General features: G+C 44.6%; 1 protein-coding gene across 3 annotated transcripts in view; it reads left to right on the forward strand.

The window, feature by feature from the left end:
- Window positions 1–24,452, forward strand: part of DDC (dopa decarboxylase) — a 97,766-nt gene that overhangs the window by 40,525 nt on the left and 32,789 nt on the right. For all 3 annotated transcript variants that reach the window (XM_068973482.1, XM_068973483.1, XM_068973484.1), the window contains 3 exons: window positions 9,319–9,385; window positions 14,476–14,570; window positions 19,382–19,449. In XM_068973482.1, the coding sequence (XP_068829583.1) occupies window positions 9,319–9,385; window positions 14,476–14,570; window positions 19,382–19,449 (230 nt within the window). The remainder of the gene's footprint in view (window positions 1–9,318; window positions 9,386–14,475; window positions 14,571–19,381; window positions 19,450–24,452) is intronic.

The raw sequence follows: 24,452 nt of genomic DNA on the forward strand, positions 1-24,452 counted from the left end.
GGCCCTGCTCCAGCCTCTCTGAGGACAATGGCAGGTATTGGAGTCGCTTCCCGGTGGCTTCCAGCTTCTGCTGTGCACCCGGGATTCCATGCTCCTAGGCACCCATCCATATCTCGGTACTTCGAGTTGTAGAGCAAGCTCGGTTCAACAGACTCTAGGTGCCACATGTTTATAACTTTCATTACTTTTTAAGAGTTACTCTTTGAGATGAGTTTTTTTTAATCCAAAAATTGTTTTGATCAATTCAAATTTACCACCATTTGTTGAACAGCTAACATGTAGTCTGGGGGAGGGACTGAAGGCATGATTTTATACATAATTTGATCTTGATTCAAGGATTTTCCAAGGGAATAAGGAGCATAAACAAATAATTGTAAAAACATCAACAAGTGTCAGGTTGTTGAGTTTGAAGATTTCTTTCTATATTTTGGACTATTGTTGGAAACCAGTCCTTTATCAAGAGGTATGCTTTGCTAATGTTTTCTCCAAGTTGGGGACATATTGTTTCATTCTTAGAAAGTATCTGCCACAAAGAAGTTTTTATTTTTAATGAAGTTCATCTCATCAATTTTTTTCATGGACTATGTCAGGAACCCCTAAAAACTCATCCGCAAACCCAATATGTTCCAGATCGTCTCCTGTGTTAGCTTCTAGGAGTTTTATAGTTTTGCATTTCACATTTATATCCGTGGCTCATTTTGAACTGGTTTTTGTAGATGGTGTGAGTCTGTATCCAAATCCATTTCTTGCATGTAAGGGTCTGTTCCAGCACTGTGTGTTGAAAAGACTCTTCTTTTCCCATTAGATTGCCTTTGCTCCTTTGTCAAAGATCAGGTACCCATATTTGTGTATGTCTATTTTTGGGTTCTCTGTTTTGAGCCATTGATCTGTCTGTTTATTCTTTCCCAGTATAACACTGTCCTGATTACTGTAGCTTCTGCTAAGGCTTGAAGTTGGGTAGTGTCAGTCCTCTGACTTTTTTTTCTCCCTCAATATTGTGTTGTGTATTCTGCCTTCTTTTGCTTCTCTCTATAAACTCTGGACATGGTTTGTCAATAGCCATAACATAATTGGCTAGAATTTGAATGAGATTGCATTGAATTTATAGATCAAATTAGGAAGTACTGACATCTTGACAATGTTGAGTCTTCCTACCCATGTACATAGAATATTTTTCCATTTATTTCGATAAAATCTTTCATCAGAGTTTTATAGTTTTCTTCACATATATCTTGAGGCTTCCCTTGTAGCTCAGTTGGTAAAGAATCAATGCAGGAGACCCAGGTTCAATTCCTGGATCAGGAAGATCTCCTGGAGAAGGAAGTGGCAACCCACTTCAGTATTCTTGCCTGGAGAACCCCACGGACAGAGGAGCCTGGCAGCCTACAGTCCATGGGTTTGCAAGAGTTAGGCGTGACTTCGCAAGTAAACCACCACCATATAGATCTTATACATATTTTGTTAGATTTTTATCTGAGTATTTCTCCCTCCCTCTCTCGCTTTGCCTCTCTAGTTTGGTGTTAGTGTACATGGTATTGTGTTCTTAATTTCAAACTCAAATTTTTCATTGCTGGAGTATGAGAAAGCAACTGACTTTTGTATATTTTCCTTTATCCTCTGTCTTGTTATAATTGCTTACTAGTTTCAGGAGATTTTGGGTTTGATTTTGATTTGGGAGGTGGATTTCTATATAGATAATTGTGTCATCTTCAAACAAAGGTAGTTTCATTTTCCCCTCTCAATCTGTGCATCTTTAGTCCCTTGTTTGTCTTTTTGTAACAGCTAGAATTTCCAACATCATGTTGAATAGGCACGGTGAAAGCAAATATCCTTGCCTTGTTTCTGTTCTTATCAGGAAAACCTCTAGTTTCTCACTGTTAACTCTGATGTCAGGTTTTTAATAGTTGTTCTTTATCAAGTTGAGGTAGAACATCTCTTAAAACATCTGCTCTATCCTATTGGCTAGAATTTGTAAAATTTTGCTGGATTTTGTCAAAGATTTTGTATCTATTGATATGATTATGTGATTTTTTTTCTACTTTAGCCTTTTGACAGGATAGATTATATTAATTGATTTTCAGTGCTGAATCAGTCTTGCATACCTATAGTAAGTCCCACTTGGTTGTTATTTTGTATATATTACTGAATCCAATTTGCTTGTGTTTTGTTGAGAATTTTCACATCTATCCATAAGAGATATTTGTCTGTGGTTCTTTCTTTTAATGTCTTTGTCTGATTTTGGAACTTGGGTGAGACTGGCCTCACTGAATGAGTTAGGAAACGTTCTGTTTTCCTCCGTTTTCTGGAAGAGATTATAGAGAATTAGTTTTATTTGTCTCTTTTTTAAACTGCAATATAGCTGGTTTACAATATTTTGTTAGTTTCAGGGATATAGCATGCGGTTCAGCATTTTTACAGGTTATGCACCATTGACATTTATTATCATGTAATGCTATATTTCCTTGCACTGTACAGTGCATCCTTAACCTGTCCCGATACTTGCTTATCTGGTTTATCCATAGTAGTTTGTACCTCTTAATCCCCTGCCCTTACCATTTCTCCCCTCGCTTCCTTCTTCCCCCTGGTAATCACGAATTTGTTTTCCATATCTAGTTTAATTCCTTTCTTAAACGTTGGGTAGATTTTACGAGTGAACCCACCTGGGCTGGTTGCTGCCTGTTTTGGGGGCTATTAATTTATTGATTTTATTTTTTGATAGATACAGGTCATCTTAGTCTGTTCAGGTTGCTACAATAAGCTACCACAGAACAGGTGCTTTATGAACAATAAAACTTCATTTCCCCCAGTCCTGGAGGTGGGAAGTCTGAGATCAGGGTGCCAGTGTGGGTGCTACTCAGGGTCCTCTCCTGGGTGCAGACAGCTGACCTCTTGCGTGTCCTCATATGAAGGAAGGGGCTCAGGAGCTTTGTGGGGGCCCTTTTTTAGAAGCACTAATCCTATTCTCAAGGGCCTCATCCTCACAATCCCCCAAAGGCCCTGCCTCTTGATACCAACCACTTGGATTTCAGTGGTTTTGCACAGACCTGTTGAGAGCATCGATTTTTCTTTATGTGAGTTTTTGTAAAACTATGTCTTTCAAAGAATTGATCCATTTCATTCAGGTTTTCAAATTTGTGGGCATAGAGTTATTCATAATATTATTTAAATATTATCCTTTTACCACCCAGGGAATCAGTAGTGATGGTCCTTTTATTTCTAATACTAGAAATTTGTGTCCTCTTTTTTCTTAGTTAACCTAGTTAGATGTTTATCAATTTTATAGATCTTTTCAAAGTACCAGCATATGGGTTTGTTGATTCTCACTATTGATTTCCTGTTTCTAATTTCATTGATGTCTACTCTAATTTTTATTATTTCTTTTCTTTTAGACACTTTGGATTTAATTTGCTCTTTGTTTTCTAGTTTCCTAAGGTGGAAGCTTACATTCTGGATTGAAATTTTTCTTTCTTTTCTAGTGTATGTATTCTTTTAATGCTATAGAAGTCCCCCTAAACACTATTTTCACTGCATTCCACACATTTTGGTAAGCTGTATTTTCATTTTCATTGAGTTAAAAATATTTTGAAAATTTCCCTTGAGAAAAATTTCCCTTTGCCCTATATGTTAATTAAAATCTTTACTATGTTGTCAAGCCATAAACATGATATGTCTCTCTGTTTTTTTAAATCTTCTTTAATTTCTTTCATCATATAAGCCTATACTTGCTTTGCTAGATTTATACTTACATAATTCTTTTTTGAACAGTTATAAACGGCATTGTATGTTTAATCTAGGTGTCCGTGTGTTTATTACAGCTTACAGAAACACAATTAATTTTTTATGTTGACCTTGTATCCTGTAATGCTGCTGAACTCACTTGTTAGTTCTAGGAGGGTTTTTAAAAAATGAATTTTATGGATTTTTCTGTCTAGATAACCATGTCATATGCAAACAGGTACTACTGTATTTCTTCCCTTCTGACCTGTTTGCCTTTTATTTATTTTTCATGCCTTTTTGCACTGGATAGAATTTCAAGCACTATTTGTTTGGCAGTGATGAAGGTAGGCATTCTTGTCTGGTTTCCAACGTTAAAGTGAAATGAGTGTAGTTTTTCACCATTAAGTGTGATGTTATCTTTAGGCTTTGCAGATGTTCATTATCAAATTGAGAAAGTTTTCTCCATTCCTGAAGTTCTGAGAATTTTTATCATGAATTAGTGTTGAATTTTGTCAAATTATTTTTCTATACTGATTGATGTGGTTGAGTGGTTTTATTAAGTCTATTAACAAGGTGGATTACAGTGGATTTCAAATATTAAACCAGCCTTGCATGCCTGGAGTAAATCTCATTTTTTCATAATGTAATTCCTATTGCTAGATTCTAATTACTAACATTTAAGGACTTTTGCTTCTATATGCAAGAGTAATATTGTTTGTAGTTTTCCCTTTTTATAGTCTTATTTTGTTGTTAGGGTAATACTGACTTCATAAAAAGATTGAGAAGCAGTTCCTTCCTCTTCTATTTTCTGGAAGAGATTGTGTAGAGTTAATGCTAATTCTACGTTAAACGGACTTCCCTGGTGGCTCAGATGGTAAAGCGTCTGCTTGCAATGCGGGAGACCCGGGTTCGATTCCTGGGTTGGGAAGATCCCCTGGAGAAGGAAATGGCAATCCAGTCCAGCATTCTTGCCTGGAAAATCCCATGGACGGAGGAGCCTGATAGGCTACAGTCCATGGGGTCGCAAAGAGTCGGACACGACTGAGCGACTTCACTTTACTACTTGAAACATCTCGTTTTGAATTTAGCGCTGTTCTATACATGGGAAGAAGCAAGAGTCTCGGTTCATGGAAATCACTCCTTTGATGCACACCTTGACCATCCAGGGTCAGCATCTGGCTTTTCTCCACCCTGAATCCACTCAGGGTGCACAGTCTGGGGCAGCTACAGTGGCCGATGGCTTGCTGGCCGCAACCTTGTTTGCTTACTGATGTGGCAGGCAGCATTCTTGTTTATATCCTCATAATCTGGTGGCGGAAATTCAGAGGCAGCACGGTGTTCCATTTTGGCTGCTACCCTATGTCTTTGTGTTGAAAAAGACTTTGAAATAAGCATCATCTATGTGCTCTTCAGGGTGGCCAAGACCTCTGTTGGGGCATTTTATTTGCACCATTTAAGAGGCATCTTACACCTACATCAGTTACATTTCACTCCCAGGGACGAGGGAGCCTGGTGGACTGCCGTCTATGGGGTTGCACAGAGTCGGACACGACTGAAGTGACTTAGCAGTAGCAATCCTCATGGTGGGCTCTCAAGCAAAAGGTGACAAGTTCACAGTCTTCGGAGCAAGGGCCAGATACTCACACTCATTGCACTTCAAAGCCCATCATGATGGAAGAAGTAACAATTCCATGCTAATTCACTAAGTCACTCACTTGTTTGACAAATGAACGCCCATGACATACTGGGCCTGTGGGACTGAGATCAAGGAGGGCCCTCAAGCATCCTGCTGGCTGGAGTGGAGATATTAAGGTAACAGTCTGCACCAGGGTGCAGTGTAATCTGCATTAGAGATCCACTGATTTGGAGCAGACGGTTTCATCAGAGTTCTTAGTTCGACCTGTATGAAACACCTGCTTCCTTAGAGCCCTCCCTATGCCAGCCCCAGGGATCCGTGGGTAGGCGTGGTCGCTTTCCTCTTGCAATGCCGCTGGTGGCAGATAGACGTGCCCACGGATCTTTGTGCCATTTGGTGAGGACTGTGCCATTTGGTGTGGACAGTGCTCCCCTGTTAGTTCAGACGGTAAGGAATCTGACTGCAAGGCAGGAGACCCCTGGTTTGATCCTTGGTTCAGGAAGATCCCATGGAGAAAGAAATGGTGACCCACTCCAGTATTCTTGCCTGGAGAACTGCATGGACAGAGGAGCCTGGAGGTTTATAGTCCATGGGGTTGCAAAGAGCTGGACACTACTGAAGCAACTAACACACACACATGCACATGGACGGGGTAGAGGGTATGATGAGCTCAGCAGGGGGGTGTCAGTGAAGTCTTCGCTGAGAGTTAACATACAAGCCCCCCGTCCTGGAGGACATGCATCACGAGCCTGTCTTGTGGACGAAAACAGTACTGCAGCGGCACAGAGATGGGGAGGCTCACTGGATGTGTGAGGAGGTGCAGCTGGCCGTTGTCTTAAAGTGAAAGTGAAGTTGCTGAGTCATGTCCGACTCTTTGCAATCCCACGGACTATAACCCTCCAGGCTCTGTAGCCTACCAGGCTCCTCAGTCCATGGAATTTTCCAGGCATGGAGTGGGTTGCCATTTCCTTCTCCGCTATCTTAAAGGGGCAACCAAGGGCCCATGAAGCTGGAAGGAGAGGCTGCCTAGACCAGGCAGGAGTGTTGCTTGAGCTTTGACATGTTTGCTGGTTCCCGTTGAAACGAATGCCTGGTGGTTATCATCCTTCACATGGTGTGACTCTGTCCAATCGTGAGATGCAGACCCTGATGCCTGGGTGTCTCAGGGAGCTTGCTGACCCTGGAAGTCTAGCCAGTGCTGGAGATCTGAAGGGCATGTGAGGCTTTCCTAAGCAAGCTAGCCCCCTGGAGCCCACGAGCCCTGCCCACCTCCTTCATGGTTCACAAAGGGGCTACAGCCCCTTCAAAGTGTGACCTGCTATGGAAAGTAGGGGGCACGTTGGGCAGATCTGAACTGGGAGCCCTCCAGGAACTCGCCGGTTTCTTCCTCTTGGTGGTTTGCTTTCCTGACCTGATAAGATCAGGCCCAAGGCAGAGGGCAGAGCCTAGCGGGCAGTGGGGAGACTGGCAGAGGAGGGCGGGGGGCAGCATGGGGTAGCAGGACAGCCCCAGGCTCTCAGAGGTGAGACGCCTAGCCCGTCTCCCCCTTTGCAAATGTGATTAGGTCTCTGCAGAGCAGCTGAAATCAGGTTAGGATCTCTGAGCCGAGCCGAGTAATCAGAGCCCGGAGCAGAGCAGGTGCTGGGGTTAAAGCGGCTTCTGAGAATGAGGACAGGCTGACTCACAGCCCTCAAAACACGGAACCGCGGAACACATGGGCCCTGCCGTCACCAGCCCAGCCCGGCACATCCTCCTGGGACCCTGGGTCCCATGATGCCCACATGCTGTGCAGGGAGCTGCCCAGGGCTGGGCTTGGTTGGAAGGGCCTCAGGCATGGCCAGTGTGCGGGGTTCTTTAACTGGCAGAACCAGAGTTAAGCATCCCTGGGCTCTCTTTTTGGTCTGGTCCTGCCTGTTTGTCCTCAGACCCCATGCTGAGTGTCTCACTCAAGCTAACAGTAAAGTAGGGGGTCCCAAAGACATCCAAATCAGGAGGGTCTTGACGAGTGAATATAATGTCTGCAAAGCTGAGACATGTTCTCAGCTGAGGCCACTCCCAGGACTGGGCAGTGTTTTCTTGATTTTACAAAATGTTTCACGGCAGAATGAAAATATCAATACTAACATAAAAAATCTCAGAATAAAAGATGTAATATTAACCAAATCTCATCATAAGAGACAAACAGTACTAATATTGGTGAAATTATTCTAGACTCGCTGCCATATACACATTAATAGAAAATAATTTTAACAAGAGGATATTCAGGTTGCATTTTAAAAACAGATGGTATGGCATTTATTTCCATTAGGATTTAACTGAGGAAAATGAGATGAAATGAAAGGAATTCCTGGATGTCAGAAGTGTCATTCCTGAGAGACTCTTAAAGTTCTTAAAGAAAATAATTTGCAAGCGATATTAAAATAGTTCAATCATCCTGTGGGGTTTTTTTTTTTTTTAAAGCTATGCAAGCTTTATGACATAGACAAAGCATTTTATGGGTCTCGTTCTACCTACCAAACCAGGACCCTTAGACAAAGCGTTTTAATATTCAGTTATATTTTTGGAAGGAATTGCAAACACCAGAGGAAAATGGCTCACTGACTCAGATTCCCACTCAGTGACTCATCTGGCCAGGATTGAGCAGGCTTGGAGAATGGCTGGTGCTTGGACTGGGGTGGGGAGGGATGTGGGGTGGGCACAGAGGTGGGAGGCGAGGGGCTGAGAAGCCACGGGAAAGGTCAAAGCTGCAGGGTCTCCACTCACAGACCTTAGGCTCTGGACATATCCTGGCCCAGCGCATTTGTGTTGTAAACGAGAAAAACACCCACCAGGCGTCCACCTGATGCAGAGCTGGGCCTCCAATCTGGCCTCTTTGTCCCACGTGCTTGGCTTCAGCGTCTGTGTATCCATCTTGCCTTTTTATTTTCTGTGCTGCTGGTAACTGGATGTCTCAGGAAGCTTGCTGACCCTGGAGGTCTAGCCAGCTCCTAGGGACCTGAAAGGAAAGTGACCCTTTCCTAAGCAAACCAGCACTCTCAGAGCCCACACACCTTGCCACATCCCCTACGGGGCTCTCACACTCCCGGCTGCTATTCTCCTGCCCTGATCCCCCAGAGCCAGGGACCAGACAACCAGAGCAGCTCTTGTGCCCACAGCCCATTGCAGTAATCTGAAATAACTCACGCTTGTCAGTATTAAGCCTGCCTCACCTGTTCCTTTCTGCTGGAACCTGGAGTTCGTGCCCACCCTTTCCTCTCTCTCCATCACTTCCTCTACCTCCTGATCAACACTGATGCTTCCCTGTGTGGCCCTGCACGGCATGACATCCCCTCTCCCTGTGGGTATCACAAGCTATCTCTTCAGTGGCCATAGCCTCCCACACTGTTGGCCTTCCCTGACCTGAATAACAAAGCATCACTGTCTCCAGCTCATGTGACTATGTCAGCTGAGCCATCCCAGGGCAGAGCCCCACAATCAGTTTTCAGATTAAACACAGGTGGTCGTAGGTGGAATGCAACCAGGGAGGCCTCCAGCCCGGTTCTCAAGTTTACTATCTTTGTTTTTCTGATCCTTCCATCTCTATTCTCAGGGCACAGATAATTGCTGGAGGCTCCATAAAGGCTACACAGATTGCATGAAATGTCAGTCTTGTCACACTGAAAGAGAAATTTCATTATTTAGACAGCACTCACCACCATAGATCAATTAGGCTCTTTGGTTTTGAAAACATCAGATGCTTTTTGATCGTTTGGAGGGTGTTTGCATGCAGCGAATGTTTCAGCACCCAATCTGTGCCAGCAAAGTGTGAGTTCCTAGCAACACGAACAAATAAGATGCAGACCCTGGTCTCAAGAGCTTCGTGGGTTGCCAGGGCTGGGCCTGGGGGGTGTGGCTGTGTGTGTGGAGGTTACAGCAGGGACTGTGATGCAGGACTGAACAAAGCACATTTGCTTCTTACCCTCCAGGTGGTGGCTACACTGGGGACCACATCCTGCTGCTCCTTTGACAACCTCTTAGAAGTGGGGCCCATTTGTAAGTATCTGATTAAATTTTATTTGGAAAAAATTTTCCTGATATCCAAAGACTTTAGTGAGCTGCCTCTTTGGGCTCTCCTAATAATATAACATTAACTTAATATTATATTATACCATTATATAATAATATATTATAATAATATATAACTGACTCATTGGAAAAGACCCTGATGCTGGGAAAGATTGAAGGCAGGAGGAGAAGGGGATGACAGAGGAGGAGATGGTTGGATGGCATCACCGACCTGATGGACATGAGTTTGAGCATGTTCCGGGAGTTGGTGATGGAGTTGCAAAGAGTTGGACATGACTGAGCAACTGGACTGACTGATAATATATAAATGTAACATATAGTAATACACCATATGATAATATTAACATCATGAAACTTATTGTGGGATAGTCTGCCAAACTCTTCTCATGTTTGTAGTGGCACAAATCGCCTTAAGCTTGAACTCCAAACACTCAGAATTTGGGCTAATTGGACAACAGTTAACCTTAGCTGTACCAACACTGTTGGTAAGTAAAATACCACGGTGATATCGGATTGCAAAGGCTGTGTTGTCCCATTGAAGAGAACCAACCTTGCAGATTCTCAGAGGGTTGTGTGTGGGATGGCAGGAGAATTTCTTGTCCTTGGAGTAAGTCTTCCAGCATCTTTTTTCTTTTTTTTTTTTTGCCTTCTTGGAATTCCTGAATATAGGTCAGCAAATAAAGCAATTAAGCAAATCAATTAAAAAAACAAAACAAAACAAAACTAGATTCCTCACAAGAAGAAAGTGAGCTTTGTGTGTTTACTGGGAGCCTCCCTGGAGGAAGGCATGGCCACCCACTCAAGTATTCTTGCCCGGAAAATCCCGTGGACAGAGGAGCCTGGCAGGCTACAGTCCATGGGGTCACAAAGAATCGAACGCGACTGAGTGGCTAACAGTTCACTTAACTTCCCTCTTCTCTCAGTGGAGCATTGAGGTTTTCTTAGACAGAATTCTGAGAATTCAAATGTGAGCCGGGAATTAAGTGGCTTGGACTGTTGCTGGAAGGCCTCTCCTCAGGCAAGGGCCCAGCTTATGAGCGTCCTCTCTGTCCTCGGGGCAGGAGAACCAGCTCCCTAGCTGCAGGCAGAGCCGCTGCCCAGGGCTGGGGGAGGCAGGTAGCAGGAGCCCCCTGGAGGGCCTAGATGTTTCTGGGCCTCGCTGTGGCTTGTGCTAGGCATCCAGCCGGCTGCTGGGCCTGGCTCACTCCAGGGGTTTCTCAGCTTTCCTCACCTGGGTCCACCTGTGGGCCATACTCAGGGGATGCAGGGATGGGCCATCGCCCCCTGCCATGAGTGATGGCTGGGTGGCGTGCGTCGAGCCGGCCGCAGTCACAGCAGCTGTGCTTCGGCCCAGCTGCCCTTGTGGCTTCAGTTCTGAGCTCTGTCCCTACCTGCAAATTGCAGTCAGAAGTACCTGTCATTGTGACCTGATGGGATTCTGAGTAAGTTAACACACAGAGAGGGCGTGAGGCAGGAGGGTGGGGGGAGCCCTTGGGATTCAGGAGCTGTGAGGCTGTTGGCTGGCGTACCAGGTGGCCGCGGGCGTTCCTGGCCTGTGACCACGGGCTCTAGCTCCCTAGTCGTGACCATGGCGGACGGCTGTCCCACCCGCTGGCTGGAGTCAGAGGTGCAAGGCCGGGGTTGGAGGCCGGGGAGGAGGGACAAGCTGGCTGTGGCCATAGGCGTGGCTTCACGGAATGCAAACCCTGATCCTGGGCCAAGGTGCTGGGCCACTGGATTCAGATGTCAGGCTGGGAACTGGACGTCCAGGCCCCGGCCGGCGGATGGCAGTCCACAGCTATTAGATTAGAGGGCTGAGAGCCCCACGGGGCACAGCCCGCAGGACCCCGCCCCCAGCACTGGCTGCTCCTATCCTGGGGCTCCCGTGGCCCCGGGGCTGGGGGCTGTGGGAAGAGCTGGATCACTGAGGGGCTTTTGGTGCCAAACATAGAGGCTGTTCCCGGGGGGCTGAGGGATCCAGTGAGCACCACTACCCTCCACCTACTGCCTAGGCTTATCCAGGAGGGCAATTTGGACGATTCTACTTATTATTGGCAAGGCTCTTATGAACCATGGGTGGTGTTCTCACAGTGAATGAGCACCTTTTATCTGCTTGCCCTCCTCTGAGTGTCATTTTCTTGCTTGTCACCAAATATTTAGCATTCTTCAACTTTGGACAAGACCAGGTCAACCTGGTTCTATAGTGTGATCAGAGAAAACCATTAAAATAATTCAGATTAGTTGTCTTGGCCAGTATTTGACCAAGAGGCTCATCAGAACCTGGTCTTCTCCCAACTACTGCGTTAGGAAAGATGCTTTTTTAAAAAGCAGTGTTTATTATTTATGTATGTGTTTGGCTGCTCCAAGTCTTAGTTATATCACATGGGATCTTCAGTCCTCATTGAGACATGTGGGACCTTTGGTTTCAGCATACAGACTCTTTTTAAAAATTGATTATTTCTCTACGGCTGCGCTGGTTCTTCACCGCTGTGCACGGACTTTCTCCAGTTGCTGCCGGCAGGGCCTGCTCTTCAGTTGCTGTGTACCTGCTTCTCCTGGCAGGGGCCTCTCTTGTTGCAGAGCACATGCTCTCGGGCCCTTCGGCCTCAGGAGCTGTGGCCCATGGGCTTACTTGTTCCACAGCATGTGGGGTCTTCCTGGACCAGGGGTTGAACCCATGTTCCCTGCATTGGGAGGTGGATTCTTGACCACTTGATGGTCAGGGAAGTCCCGTGTGAGCTCTCTATTTACAGCATGTGGGATCTAGTTCCCTGACCAGGGATAGGCCCCTGCATTGGGAACACAGAGTCCTAGACACTGGATCACTCAGGAAGTCTCAGGAAAGACACTTTCTGTTTAGTTTCTTTTGAAACAATTTGCCAGTGAGACTGCTTCAGTTGGTCACCTTGGAGTGATCAGTGGAAATTCCTGGCAGACTTTATTGAGAAAAGGGTAAGAAACAGAAAGCAGAGAGTTGAAGGCAGACAGGCAGAAAGTATGAGGTGGGAAGCTGAGGCAGAGGTCCCGGGAGTGTGGAAGGGGATACAGGGCAGGCAGGATGGAATGGCTGGTGAGGATGCACTGTCTGGGGGATGAGTCCTAGCAGACACAGCCTTCCCCTCCCCAGAGCCAAGGGCAAAGGCCAGATCTCCTTGGGGTGAGGCTAGTTCTCTCTGCAGCCATCTTTCTGGGGACCCCCTTCCCACCAGAGGGCCCTCTGTCTTTCCCCACCTACTGCCCGCTCCGAGATCTCCTGTACCCTCTGGAGTGACGCAGCCTTGGGGACTGGCATCATTCCAGCCCCCTCCTTGGGGTCTGAGGTCAGATCTCCTCTCCTCATCTTCCCAGGCGAGGCCCAGCTAAGGAAAGGGGTTGTGGTTTTACTGTGTGACAAGCGTCTTTCTCACGGGGTGAGGGCTGAGGGGTCCCCAGAACTCCATCCCCCTCCTCCTGCCCTCATGGCTGTATTCCTTCCTGCCTTGTCTGCCTGAGCTGGGCACAGACACTGGCATCTGTCAGGTTCTACCCAACTGCCTCTAACAGAAAATGCAGTTCTCTGACAGCGGCCTCTGCAGCCCCACAGAGAATCCAAACTTGCCCTGAGAGTTTGTGTCCATCCTGTACGCGTGTCTGAAGCTTCTCCCTCCCTCAGCAGAGCTGAGCTATAGCAGCGACAGATGACAGCATTGCTGCTGCGGTGCTGGCCATTGCGTCCTTTCCTGATCCCATTTCTCCTAAGGCTTCCTGTCCTTTCTGGCACACAGCCACATCTGAGGGGGGGCTCTGAGGGCACCTGGGGGCAGGCACTTTAGGCTGTACCCAGTGTGACTCTCTGGGTTAATTATCATTGTCCCAGGACACAGTTGATCTCAATCCAACTTTCGTTGGATTGGATTTCGAGGGCTTTCGTTCCTTCCATCCTGAAGTTCAAACTGAATCTCTGCTTTGAAATGTGTCTTCCATCTGTTATCAGCAGAATTCAGAACTGGTCCTCACTCCTCATAGCATTGTGTGTAATGAACCAGCATCACGCAGGCAAAAGTGAACTGAATCTATTCACCTGCGTGGATGCATTGGCAGGTCCCGACTGGCCCCTGCAAGGGGGCCCTGATCCAGGTCTCCCGGGGCAGCATCTGCCCCCATAAGGGGAGGAGCCCACCCCTTGATCTAGACCCACCACCTCTCCTGCTTGCGTATTTCACAGCCGTGGGAAGCACCCAGCGCGGAGGCTGGGAATAATCGCAGTGATCGTGTCGTTCCTCGCTGAGTCTGTCTAGTGTCGTGATGGATACAGTATGAGTGTCACCTGGTTTATCCCTCGGGGTCTGAGTGCTGTTTTATCTCCATTTGCCGAGAGCAGAGTGAGCCTGTGGCATGGCAGTAAGGCCACACGGCAGTGGGCACCTGGGGAAGGGATTTGAACGCAGATGCACCCGAATCGAGGAGCACGTTCAGACAGGACTCTCCCAGCTCAACGCTAGAAGGTTCCTGTCCTGTGAGGCCCTTCTGGCGTGGCTGGAACACAAAATTCACTCATGAAAGGAGCTGAGAAGATTCAGGAAGCATAAAATAGGTGCCTGGACTTCCTGCGGAGATGGAGGGGGGCAGAGAGACCAGTGGGGACTGTGGGTGGTCCCCACCTCAAGAGATGCTTGTGGGAAGGGCTTCAGAGCCCAGAGATTTGGAAAGAAAGTTCGCAGTGAGTGAGGCTGGGAGAGCGGATCAGAGTGCATACCTGGAGTGGATGTGGACAGCAGGATGTGAGTGGGGTATGCTGGTCTCATGGAGCTCTGCTGGGCCTGAGGGTCAACTCGGAAAGTCCAGGTACTCCCTTCGCCTCCATGCACGTGCTGCGTACTGGTCCGTGTGCCCAGCGCTGTTGGGCCAGCAACAATGAAGAGCTGCTGCCTCAGCATCACCGCCTGTCAGGGATGCAGAAATCAGACCAACTAATGCTATTGACAGATGATGTTCAAAAGGTGCTGGGATGGGACGGGTGCTTGACTCCGGCACGGGGACATCCCTCCAAGAACTCACAGGTCATTTCTGGGCTTCAGGTCATGAGGAGGGCTTGTGGCTGCACGTGGATGCCGCCTACGCAGGCAGTGCCTTCATCTGCCCTGAGTTCCGGCATCTTCTGAATGGCGTGGAGGTGAGTGTGCTCTTCAACGAGATCACTTTTATTTATTTACTTAGTAAAGTTTTTATTGGAGGGTAGTTGCTTTACACTGATGCGTTAGTTTCTGCTGTATAGCAAAGTGAATCAGTTATACATACTCAGTTCTCTGAGACGAGCTCAATGGGCAGGAAATCAACAAGACCATTTTTTAAAGGTATATATACTGTGATCAGTGATTAGTCTTTATAAGGTTGTGATACTTTTATTTTTCGCTACTGTGGTTCGTTTCAGCAAGTGATTTCCATACCCATTTCTGTGATGATTAGAAGTTACACCTCCCTGTGACGGGGTGAGAACCTTCCTGGTTCCAAAAACTGTCTTCTCAAAGAAGACACACCTGATGTTTAGACTGTTTCTTAGTCTGCAGATCCTGGGCAGAGTTGTCATGATAGGATAGATTTTTAGTTCATAAGATGATGGGGAAATATTTAGGAAGAAAATAAAATCTTAATGCATTTCAGATCAATGGGTAGTTTTTAAAAACCAGCCCACCATTCTATTCAATCTAAGTCAATGTCACAGTCATGTTCTGATCATGCGACTGAGCATGATGTTCACCTTCATAGAGATGGAACGAGCAGCCATCAGTGCATTTAAATGTCCTGTGCATGCTCAGAATTTGGAATATAAGGCCTGTAATGCCTCCTAAAACATCTGATTCTTTTGAGAAACTGTGATCAAAATGGTTGACTTCTCCAGGGTGCAGACTTAACACACAGAGATGATCTTAGAGACAGATCCTAATAAATTATTCCAGACCCAAGCAGGTTTTCACTGTCAGCAGCTCACAGGGCAGGAGGTTCCTTCTTGCTGGGGACTCAGATGTACATGCAGCGAAGGGCCCAGAGCAGCAGGCTTTGTCAGTAATGACTTCATGCTCAGAGACAGGGGTTTCTTGAGACCATGGCCTCATGTGGTGCAGGAATCAAGGATGTTGTCTTGGGATTGAACAGCTGGTTTGCATCCTAGCTTTGCACCAAGACCAGCCTTGTTCCCTTGGGCAGGCTAGTAACCTCTCCACCCTTCACAGAATGGATTTCATAATCCAGCCCCCTTTGAGGGGTTATTATAAAAATCAGAAGCATTAATCATATTTAAAGGGCTGAGAAGCAGCGCCCACACACAGCAAGCTGTACACACAGTACATGTTATTCTCATTTCCCACTACAACCTGGAGAGACTGTCCCTCCAAGCCTCTCTCTGATCTGTTGTCTGCTGCCAATCAATTTTCTAATGACTGATTTGAATTCTCATAACACCATAATACTAGAAAAGTAGGTATCAGTGGTATATAATACAAAATTCTCATCTTTGAAATGAGTAATCCTTTTGTCACTAATGAATGAAGATGCATTCTGGTTTATGCCTCCATCACATCCATCCATCCATTCACTCATTCATTCAGTAATTACTTATTGATCTCTGAATGTGTGCAAGGGCTAAGATCAATCCTCGGGGGTACAGGGAGGCCTCTGGAAATCTTGGGAAGGGATGAAAGTACATGAGAAGTTCTGGTAACAGGGTGCTCACACTGACTCCTGTAGTTTATGGCTGATAGTTAGGTGGGTGTTTGGTGCTGAGAGATGAAGAAGAAATCTCTCCAATATGTAAATATGTTTTGTTGTGGTCCTATGTGTGATGATACATACCACTGGGAATGTCTCCCTCCCCTGGGACCTCAAGAGACCAAGGGTAAAGCATCCATCAGGACGCATGTGCCCCTCCCAAGGCCTGGTCTTTTCTGAGGGTCTAGAGTAGAATTTCATGATCTGTTCCCACTACACTCTTCGCTATGAACCAACAACTCAAAGTTTCACTTTCATGAGGTGGTGTCTAATTGTCAGACCTCCGCAGTGGTAGGGCAGCACTCCACCCATCTCTCTGCAGTGAGTTCCTATCAGTATCAGATAGGGTTTCATACCCAGTTGGGAGGGCCGGCTGCTCAGCTGGCAGATAAGGGACTGTAATATCCTGTCTACCCAGCCCAGCCCTGCTGATAAGCGCCTTCCTCTCCATCAGCAGGAAGAAACATCCCTGTGGGTAATGAAAGACAGAGAGGTTTAAAGAGATCAGCCCCCAGGAGGAAACTAATGAAATTCCTAGCAAACAAAGCCCTTCTTTCACCTTTTGTTTCTCATTATCAACAAATGAAACTCGTTGTCATTTCCTGCCTCTTTCTCAACTTTGCTTTTTATTGGAACCTGGAGGGAAATGGATCTGCACCCCTAGAGTGGGTGGAGGGGTGAGGTGGCCATCCACCAGGAGGCCATCCAGTGTCTGCCCTCCGGCCCCTCCTGGCCCTTTGCATTCTCCTGCCTCCTCCTGCTCCTCCCTTGTCAGGATGGAGGGGAGGTGTCCCAAAGCCTCAGGGAGACTTTGAAGCTTCCCCCTGGGAGATTCCTCCCAAATGGGGTCTCAGCAAGACCACTGTCATCATCCGCTTCAATTATAGACGCAGCACATGGCCTCAGGTGGACTCAGGTCCTGTTACTCAGCCAGAGGACAAGCCAGGGGCACGTGCTCTGACAAGTCAGTGAAAACACAGACTGCCCTAGTCAGTCTTGCTGGTTGAAATCTCTTATTTGTCCTACTTGAAAATAGGTTGACACTTGAACTTGACGAGTGACCCTAGAGCCAGTTGTTGGCAATTGTTACCACTGGTGTCCAGTGACCCTCTCACTGTTTTGAGTATAATGAATGTGGATGGTGTCTTTGGAACGAAGAAGAAAATATTTAGAGAAACAAGAACAGTTGTTGCTCTATTACATCCATATTGGTAAAAGAACCATCCAATTTAATGAAAAACGGGCTGATCCTAATTGCTGTATATTAGTTACGATATTTTCATTTCCCATTGTTGATCATGGTATTTATACTCGGAGAACTTTGCTAGTTCATAAAGTTTGGGAACCATGCATAAAGTATTTTCTAAGCTGAATCAGTCCAATTTTCTGCCACAGCACCTGTGAATTAAAATTCCAATTGTCAAATAGTCTAGTAGTTTGAAATGTGGATACATTTTATGTGACTTCAGACTATGCAAAATTGAAAGTACACAGCATAAAATATGAATAACATCTCATTTTATGTGGAAAAGTAGAACTATGACTTTCCTCAAAAATGAATTGGGATTCACCAGTGTCAAAGCAGGAGAGCCCACTGAACTATAAAGTGTGTTTGTGTTGCTTCTTGGGGGTGGGCATCCTCATGGATGATAGAAATGTCCCATGACCTTTCATATGCTTTGAACTTCTGCATGTTTTATGTTATCCGAGGTCTTTGAAATGCATCCCTTGATCCAAATATGATAGCCCTACACCAAATTAGGATTAACCCATTTAAATTTGCATATATTTTTAGGAAAGCCTTAGATATTATCTAATTCCAATCCCTTACATAAATTTCCATAGAAAAATGCTGCTGCCACATCAGTAAATAAAGGGTGTTGCAGCCATCCAGACTTCACCTCACAGCTGCCCCTGAAAGTGAGCCTTGTGGGGACTCAGGATAGGAATGCCCAGCACACTGGCCCCAGGTAGCTGAGATGCCCATCAAGGTAATGATTTCATTGAGCCCAGACTCATGCAACTTCCCACACAAACAAAAGCCCTAAATTCCTTAACTTGACATGTTTGGTTTCCTTGGCCTGTGTGATAAGTCACTTTCATCATGTCTGACTCTTTGCGACCCTATAGACTGTACCCTGCCAGGCTCCTCTGTCCATGGGGTTCTCCAGGCAAGAATACCAGAGTGGGCTGCCATGCCCTCCTCCAGGGGACCTTCCTGACCCAGGGATTGAACCCTTGTTCCCTGCATCTCCTGTGTTACAGGCAGATTCTTTACCACTGAACCACCAGGGAAGCCCTTGGTTTCCTTTGACTGGCAATACTGGTTTGATGTTCCAACTACCTGATCTCTGGGGCAAAAACCCCTGTATAGCTTGGCCTCCCCTTTCCCTCTTCAGGGCCGTCCCTTGGAGTGACCTGAGATTGCTGTCTTCTGGGCTTGGAGTCCTGGGAAAGTCTGTCAAATAAAGCATAACTCTCAGCTTTTAGCTTGTGCTTTTTTTACAGCCAACAACCTGATACCTTTTATGCCCGGTGGGCCATAGTCTCGCTCTGGTTCTGTGGGTATGCCCTGCAGGGTGCCCCCAAGGCACAGCCCTACCAGCTCAGCGAGTCCCTCCTCTCGCCCTCTATGAGCAGAGCCTGGTTTAGGGCCCCCTGTGACGTCATTTTATAAGCCCCGCCCAATGACTGCTCTCTCCAGTTCTCTGGACGTAACCGGAGCTGCATCACATGGCTCCCCCACCTGTATGGCCCTACAACCACAGAGCAGTTACAGGGTTTGCACCGGACGGTTTCTGCATCACCCGCAGGACCCGCGCTGAGGCGTTCACGGCTGTTATCTCATGACTTTTCCACAAAGCAGGACTCCCATCCAGGCACACGGAGAAGCAGTTGTGCCCAGATGCCAACCCAGATTCTCTGGCTCCAAAGCTCTTTTCCTCCCTTTGTGCCTCAGCCCGGAATCAGATATATTAGCTTCATGTTTCATGAGATAGGATTTGAAATGGATGAAATGAGGCTCAGGTAGCTGGGATAGCTGCCCAAGTGCCCATGAGCCCCAGACCCCACAGTTTCACCTGATTCCCATTCTGTCTGACTGATCAGACTATTTTTATTTGAGAATACAAACTGTTAATTACTCTGCACGAGGTCTTATTTTTAGCTAAGCATTAATAATTGAAGTGTTTTCTTTTTGTTGTTCTTATTTCTTGGCAGTTTGCAGATTCATTTAACTTTAATCCCCACAAATGGCTCTTGGTGAATTTTGACTGCTCTGCCATGTGGTAAGTTTCCCTGTTCACTAGATGTCAATTACTCTGCAATTATGCTGCTTCTTAGACAAGTTTATATGAAAGAAACCTGGCAGGTGAACTGACATTGCTGGGGAAACACACAAAACACTACCTGCCTGCATTTCTGCACAATGGGTAGTGTTCTTACTAAATCTTACCTTGTCGTTTGCTGTCATCTAGAACATATTGGCACAAGAGAAGTTTAACAGAGGAAAACCTGATCTAATTTACCTAGTATTAACAATAACAACAAAATAATACAAATTAACCTTAGTACTTACTTGTAATTCATTTGCTTCTATGTTTTTATTCTTAAATGTTTAATAAATCTAAGTCTAAATGCTTAAAAGCATTTGCTAAGCAAAAAGAAAAGTAATTCTATTTTCTAAGAAGTTCCCTGAAAATTCTTAATAGCCGTACCATCAGCACATTGGTTATATTTAGAGCAAGAAAAAAGAATTCAGAAATTAAAGGGGATGGCATTTCACTGCGCTGATGATGTTTAAAGAAATAATGAAGACCAGAGTAGAATGGGATCACTAGAAAATGTTGCTTCTTAGTTTATTAGAGTAAGAAGTTGGTTAATGAATCCTTAGATCCAGGAGTTTCTCATGAATTTTGTGCAAAATTGTTTATTGTGTAATTAAGGGAATGGATTTCCACCTTAAAAAGCTAAGGAAAGCAACTGAAGTCAGTTCTCCAAGTTCACCTTAACTTATCTATCTAAAGATAAGCTGCACTCAGTGCTTCGTTGTTATTGTTTAGTCACTAAATCGTGTCTAACTCTTTGTGAGCCCATGGACTGTAGCCCACCAGGCTCCTCTGTTCATGGGATTTCTAAGGCAAGAATATTGGAGTGCGTTGCCTTTTCCTTCTCTGCAGAATCTTCCCACTCTGGGAATTGAACCTGCCTCTCCTGCATTGGCAGGCAAGTTCTTTACCACTGTTTTAGGTCCTTTTTGGTCAGTCTTAGCCACAAATTCTGATACATGATTTTAAAACCCATTTGTATTTGGGTTAAAGTTTGTCAGAAATACTAATAAGAACTTAGAAAAGCTATAGCTTTTATGAATGTTAGTATTCTTGTGGTTGTGTTTGCCTATTTTACCTAAAGGAAAATGCTTTGAGGATAGTTTGTGTAGTGTGTCAAAACTCCCTTTGCTCTAACTTTAAATTGGGTTGAGATAGAATTCTTTTCTGCTGGGGTATTTGACCAGGTGCAGACAATGTCTGAGGGCTTCACTGGTGGCTCAGACAGTAAAGAATCTGCCTGCAATGCAGCAGACCTGGGTCAATCCCTGGGTCAGGAAGATCCCCTGGAGAAGAGAATGGCTACCAACTCCAGTATTTTTTTAAATTAATTAATTTATTTTAATTGGAGGCTAATTACTTTACACTATTATAATGTTTTGACATACATTGACATGAATCAGCCATGGGTGTACATGTGTTCCCCATCCTGAACCCCCCTACCACCTCCCTCACCATCCCATCCCTCAGGGTCATCCCAGTGCACTGGCCCTGAGCACCGTGTCTTATGTATCGAATCTGGACTGGTGATCTGTTTCATATTTGGTAATATAAATGTTTCAATGCTATTCTCTCAAATCATCCCACCCTCGCCTTCTCCCACAGAGTCCGAAAGTCTGTTCTTTACATCTCTGTCTCTTTTGCTGTCTCACGTATAGGGTCATCGTTATCATCTTTCTAAATTCCATATATATGCATTAATATACTGTATTGGTGTTTTTCTTTCTGACTTACTTCACTCTGTATAATAGGCTCCGGTTTCATCCACCTCATTAGAACTGATGCAAATGCTTTCTTTTTGATAGCTGAGTAATATTCCATGTGTATATGTACCACAGCTTTCTTATCCATTCATCTGCTGATGGACATCTAGGTTGCTTCCATGTCCTGGCTACTGTAAACAGCACTGCAATGAACATTGGGGTACACATGTCTCTTTTAATTCTGGTTTCCTCGGTGTGTATGCCCAGCAGTGGGATTGCTGGGTCATATGGCAGTTCTATTTCCAATTTTTTAAGGAATCTCCACACTGTTCTCCATAGTGGCTGTACTAGTTTGCATTCCCACCAACAGTGTAACAGCATTCCCTTTTCTCCACATCCTCTCAGCATTTATTGCTTGTAGACTTTTGGATAGCAGCAATCCTGACCGGCATTTGATGGTACCTATTTGTGGTTTTGATTTGCATTTCTCTCATAATGAATGATGTTGAGCATCTTTTCATGCGTTTGTTAGCCATCTATATGTCTTCTTTGGAGAAGTGTCTGCTCAGTTCTTTGGCCCATTTTTTGATTGTGTCGCTTATTTTTCTGGAATTGAGCTACAGGAGCTGCCTGTATATTTTTGAGATTAATTTTTTGTCAGTTGTTTCATTTGATATTATTTTCTCCCATTCTGAAGGCTGTCTTTTTACCTTGATTACAGTTTCCTTGTTGTACAGAAGCTTTTAATTTTAATTAGGTCCTATTTATTTTTGCTTTTATTTCCATTATTCTGGGAGGTGGGTCATAAAGGATCCTGCTGTGATTTATGTCAGAGAGTGTTTTGCTTATGTTTTCCTCTAGGAGTTTTATAGTTTCTGGTCTTACGTTTAGATCTTTAATCCATTTTGAGTTTATTTTTGTTATGAGCAACCTAGATAGCATATTAAAAAGCAGAGACATTACTTTGCTGACTAAGGTCCATCTAGTCAAGGCTATGGTTTTTCCAGTGGTCATGTATGGATGTGAGAGTTGGACTGTGAAGAAGGCAGAGCATCGAAGAGTTGATGCCTTTGAATTGTGGTGTTGGAGAAGACTCTTGAGAGTCCCTTGGACTGCAAGGAGATCCAACCAGTCCATTCGGAAGGAGATCAGCCCTGGGATTTCTTTGGAAGGAATGATGCTAAAGCTGAAACTCCAGTACTTTGGCCACCTCGTGCGAAGAGTTGACTCATTGGAAAAGACTTTGATGCTGGGAGGGATTGGGGACAGGAGAAGAAGGGGACGACAGAGGATGAGATGGCTGAATGGCATCACGGACTCGATGGACGTGAGTCTGAGTGAACTCCGGGAGTTGGTGATGGACAGGGAGGCCTGGCATGCTGTGATTCATGGGGTCGCAAAGAGTCGGACATGACTGAGCGACTGAACTGAACTGAACTGGTGGTGTTAGAAAGTGTTCTAGCTTCATTCTTTTACAAGTGGTTGACCAGTTTTCCCAGCACCACTTGTTAAAAAGATTGTCTTTTCTCCATTGTATATTCTTGCCTCCTTTGTCAAAGATAAGGTGCCCATAGGTGCATGGACTTATCTCTGGGCTTTCTATTTTGTTCCATTGATCTATATTTCTGTCTTTGTGCCAGTACCATACTGTCTTGATGACTATAGCTTTGTAGTATATTCTGAAGTCCAGCAGGTTGATTCCTCCAGTTCCATTCTTCTTTCTCAAGATTGCTTTGGCTATTTGGGTTATTTTTGTATTTCCATATAAACTGTGAAATTATTTAATTCTCTGAAAAATACCACTGACAGTTTGATAGGGATTGCATTGAATCTATAGATTGCTTTGGATAGTATACTCATTTGCACTATACTGATTCTTCTTATCCATGAACATGGTGTATTTCTCCATTTGTGTCATCTTTGATTTCTTTCATCAGTGTTTTATAGTTTTCTAAATATAGGTCTTTTGTCTCTTTAGGTAGATTTATTCCTAAGTATTTTATTCTTTTCATTGCAATGGTAAATTGAATTGTTTCCTTAATTTATCTTTCTGTTTTCTCATTGTTAGTGTATAGGAATGCAAGGGATTTCTGTGCATTAATTTTGTATACTTTACTATATTCACTGATTAGCTCTAGTAATTTTCTGGTGGTGTCTTTTTCTGTGTAGAGGATCATCCCATCTGCAAACAGTGAGAGTTTTACTTCTTCTTTTCCAATCTGGATTCCTTTTATTTCTTTTTCTTCTCTGATTGCTGTGGCTAAAACTTCCAAAACTATGTTAAATAGTAGCGGTGAGAGTGGGAAAGCTTGTCCTGTTCTGGACATTAGGGGAAATGCTTTCAGTTTTTCACCATTGAAGATAATGTTTGCTGTGGGTTTATCAGAGATGGCTTTTATTATGTTGAGGTATGTCCCTTCTATACCTGCTTTCTGAAGGTTTTTTTTTTTTTTATCATAAATGGATGTTGAATTTTGTCAAAGGCTTTCTCTGCATGTATTGAGATAATCATATGGTATTTATCATTCAAGTTGTTAATGCAGTGTATCACATTGATTTATTTGCAAATATTGAAGAATCCTTGCATCCCTAGGATAAAGCCCACTTGGCCATGATGTATGATCTTTTTTAATATGTTGTTGGATTCTGTTGGCTGGAATTTTGTTGAGGACTTTTGCACCTATGTTCATCAGTGATATTGGCCTATAGTTTTCTTTATTTGTGGCATCTTTGTCTGGTTTTGGTTATTTGGGTGATGATGGCTTCATAGAATGAGTTTGACAGTTTACTTTCCTCTGCAATTTTCTGGAAGAGTTTGAGTAGGATAGGTGTTAGCTCTTCTCTAAATTTTTGGTAGAATTCATCTGTGAAGCCATCTGGTCCTGGGTATTTGTTTGTTGGAAGATTTTTTATTAAAGTTTTGATTTCTTTGCTTGCGATGGATCTGTTAAGATTTTCTATTTCTTCCTGGTTCAGTTTTGGAAGGTTATACTTTTCTAAGAATTCATCCATTTCTTCCAAGTTGTCCATTTCATTGGCATACAGTTGCTGATAGTAGTCTCTTAAGATCCTTTGTATTTCTGTGTTGTCTGTTGTGTTTTCTCCATCTTCATTTCTAATTATGTTGATTTGATTCTTCTCCTTTTTTCTTGATGAGTCTGGCTAATGGTTTGTCTATTTTATTCATCTTCTCAAAGAACCAGCTTTTAGTTTTGCTGTTTTTTGCTAGTCTCCTTTGTTTCTCTTGCAATTATTTCTGCG

This window comes from Capricornis sumatraensis, chromosome 5 (genome assembly GCF_032405125.1).
Source record: "Capricornis sumatraensis isolate serow.1 chromosome 5, serow.2, whole genome shotgun sequence".
NCBI lineage: Eukaryota > Metazoa > Chordata > Mammalia > Artiodactyla > Bovidae > Capricornis > Capricornis sumatraensis.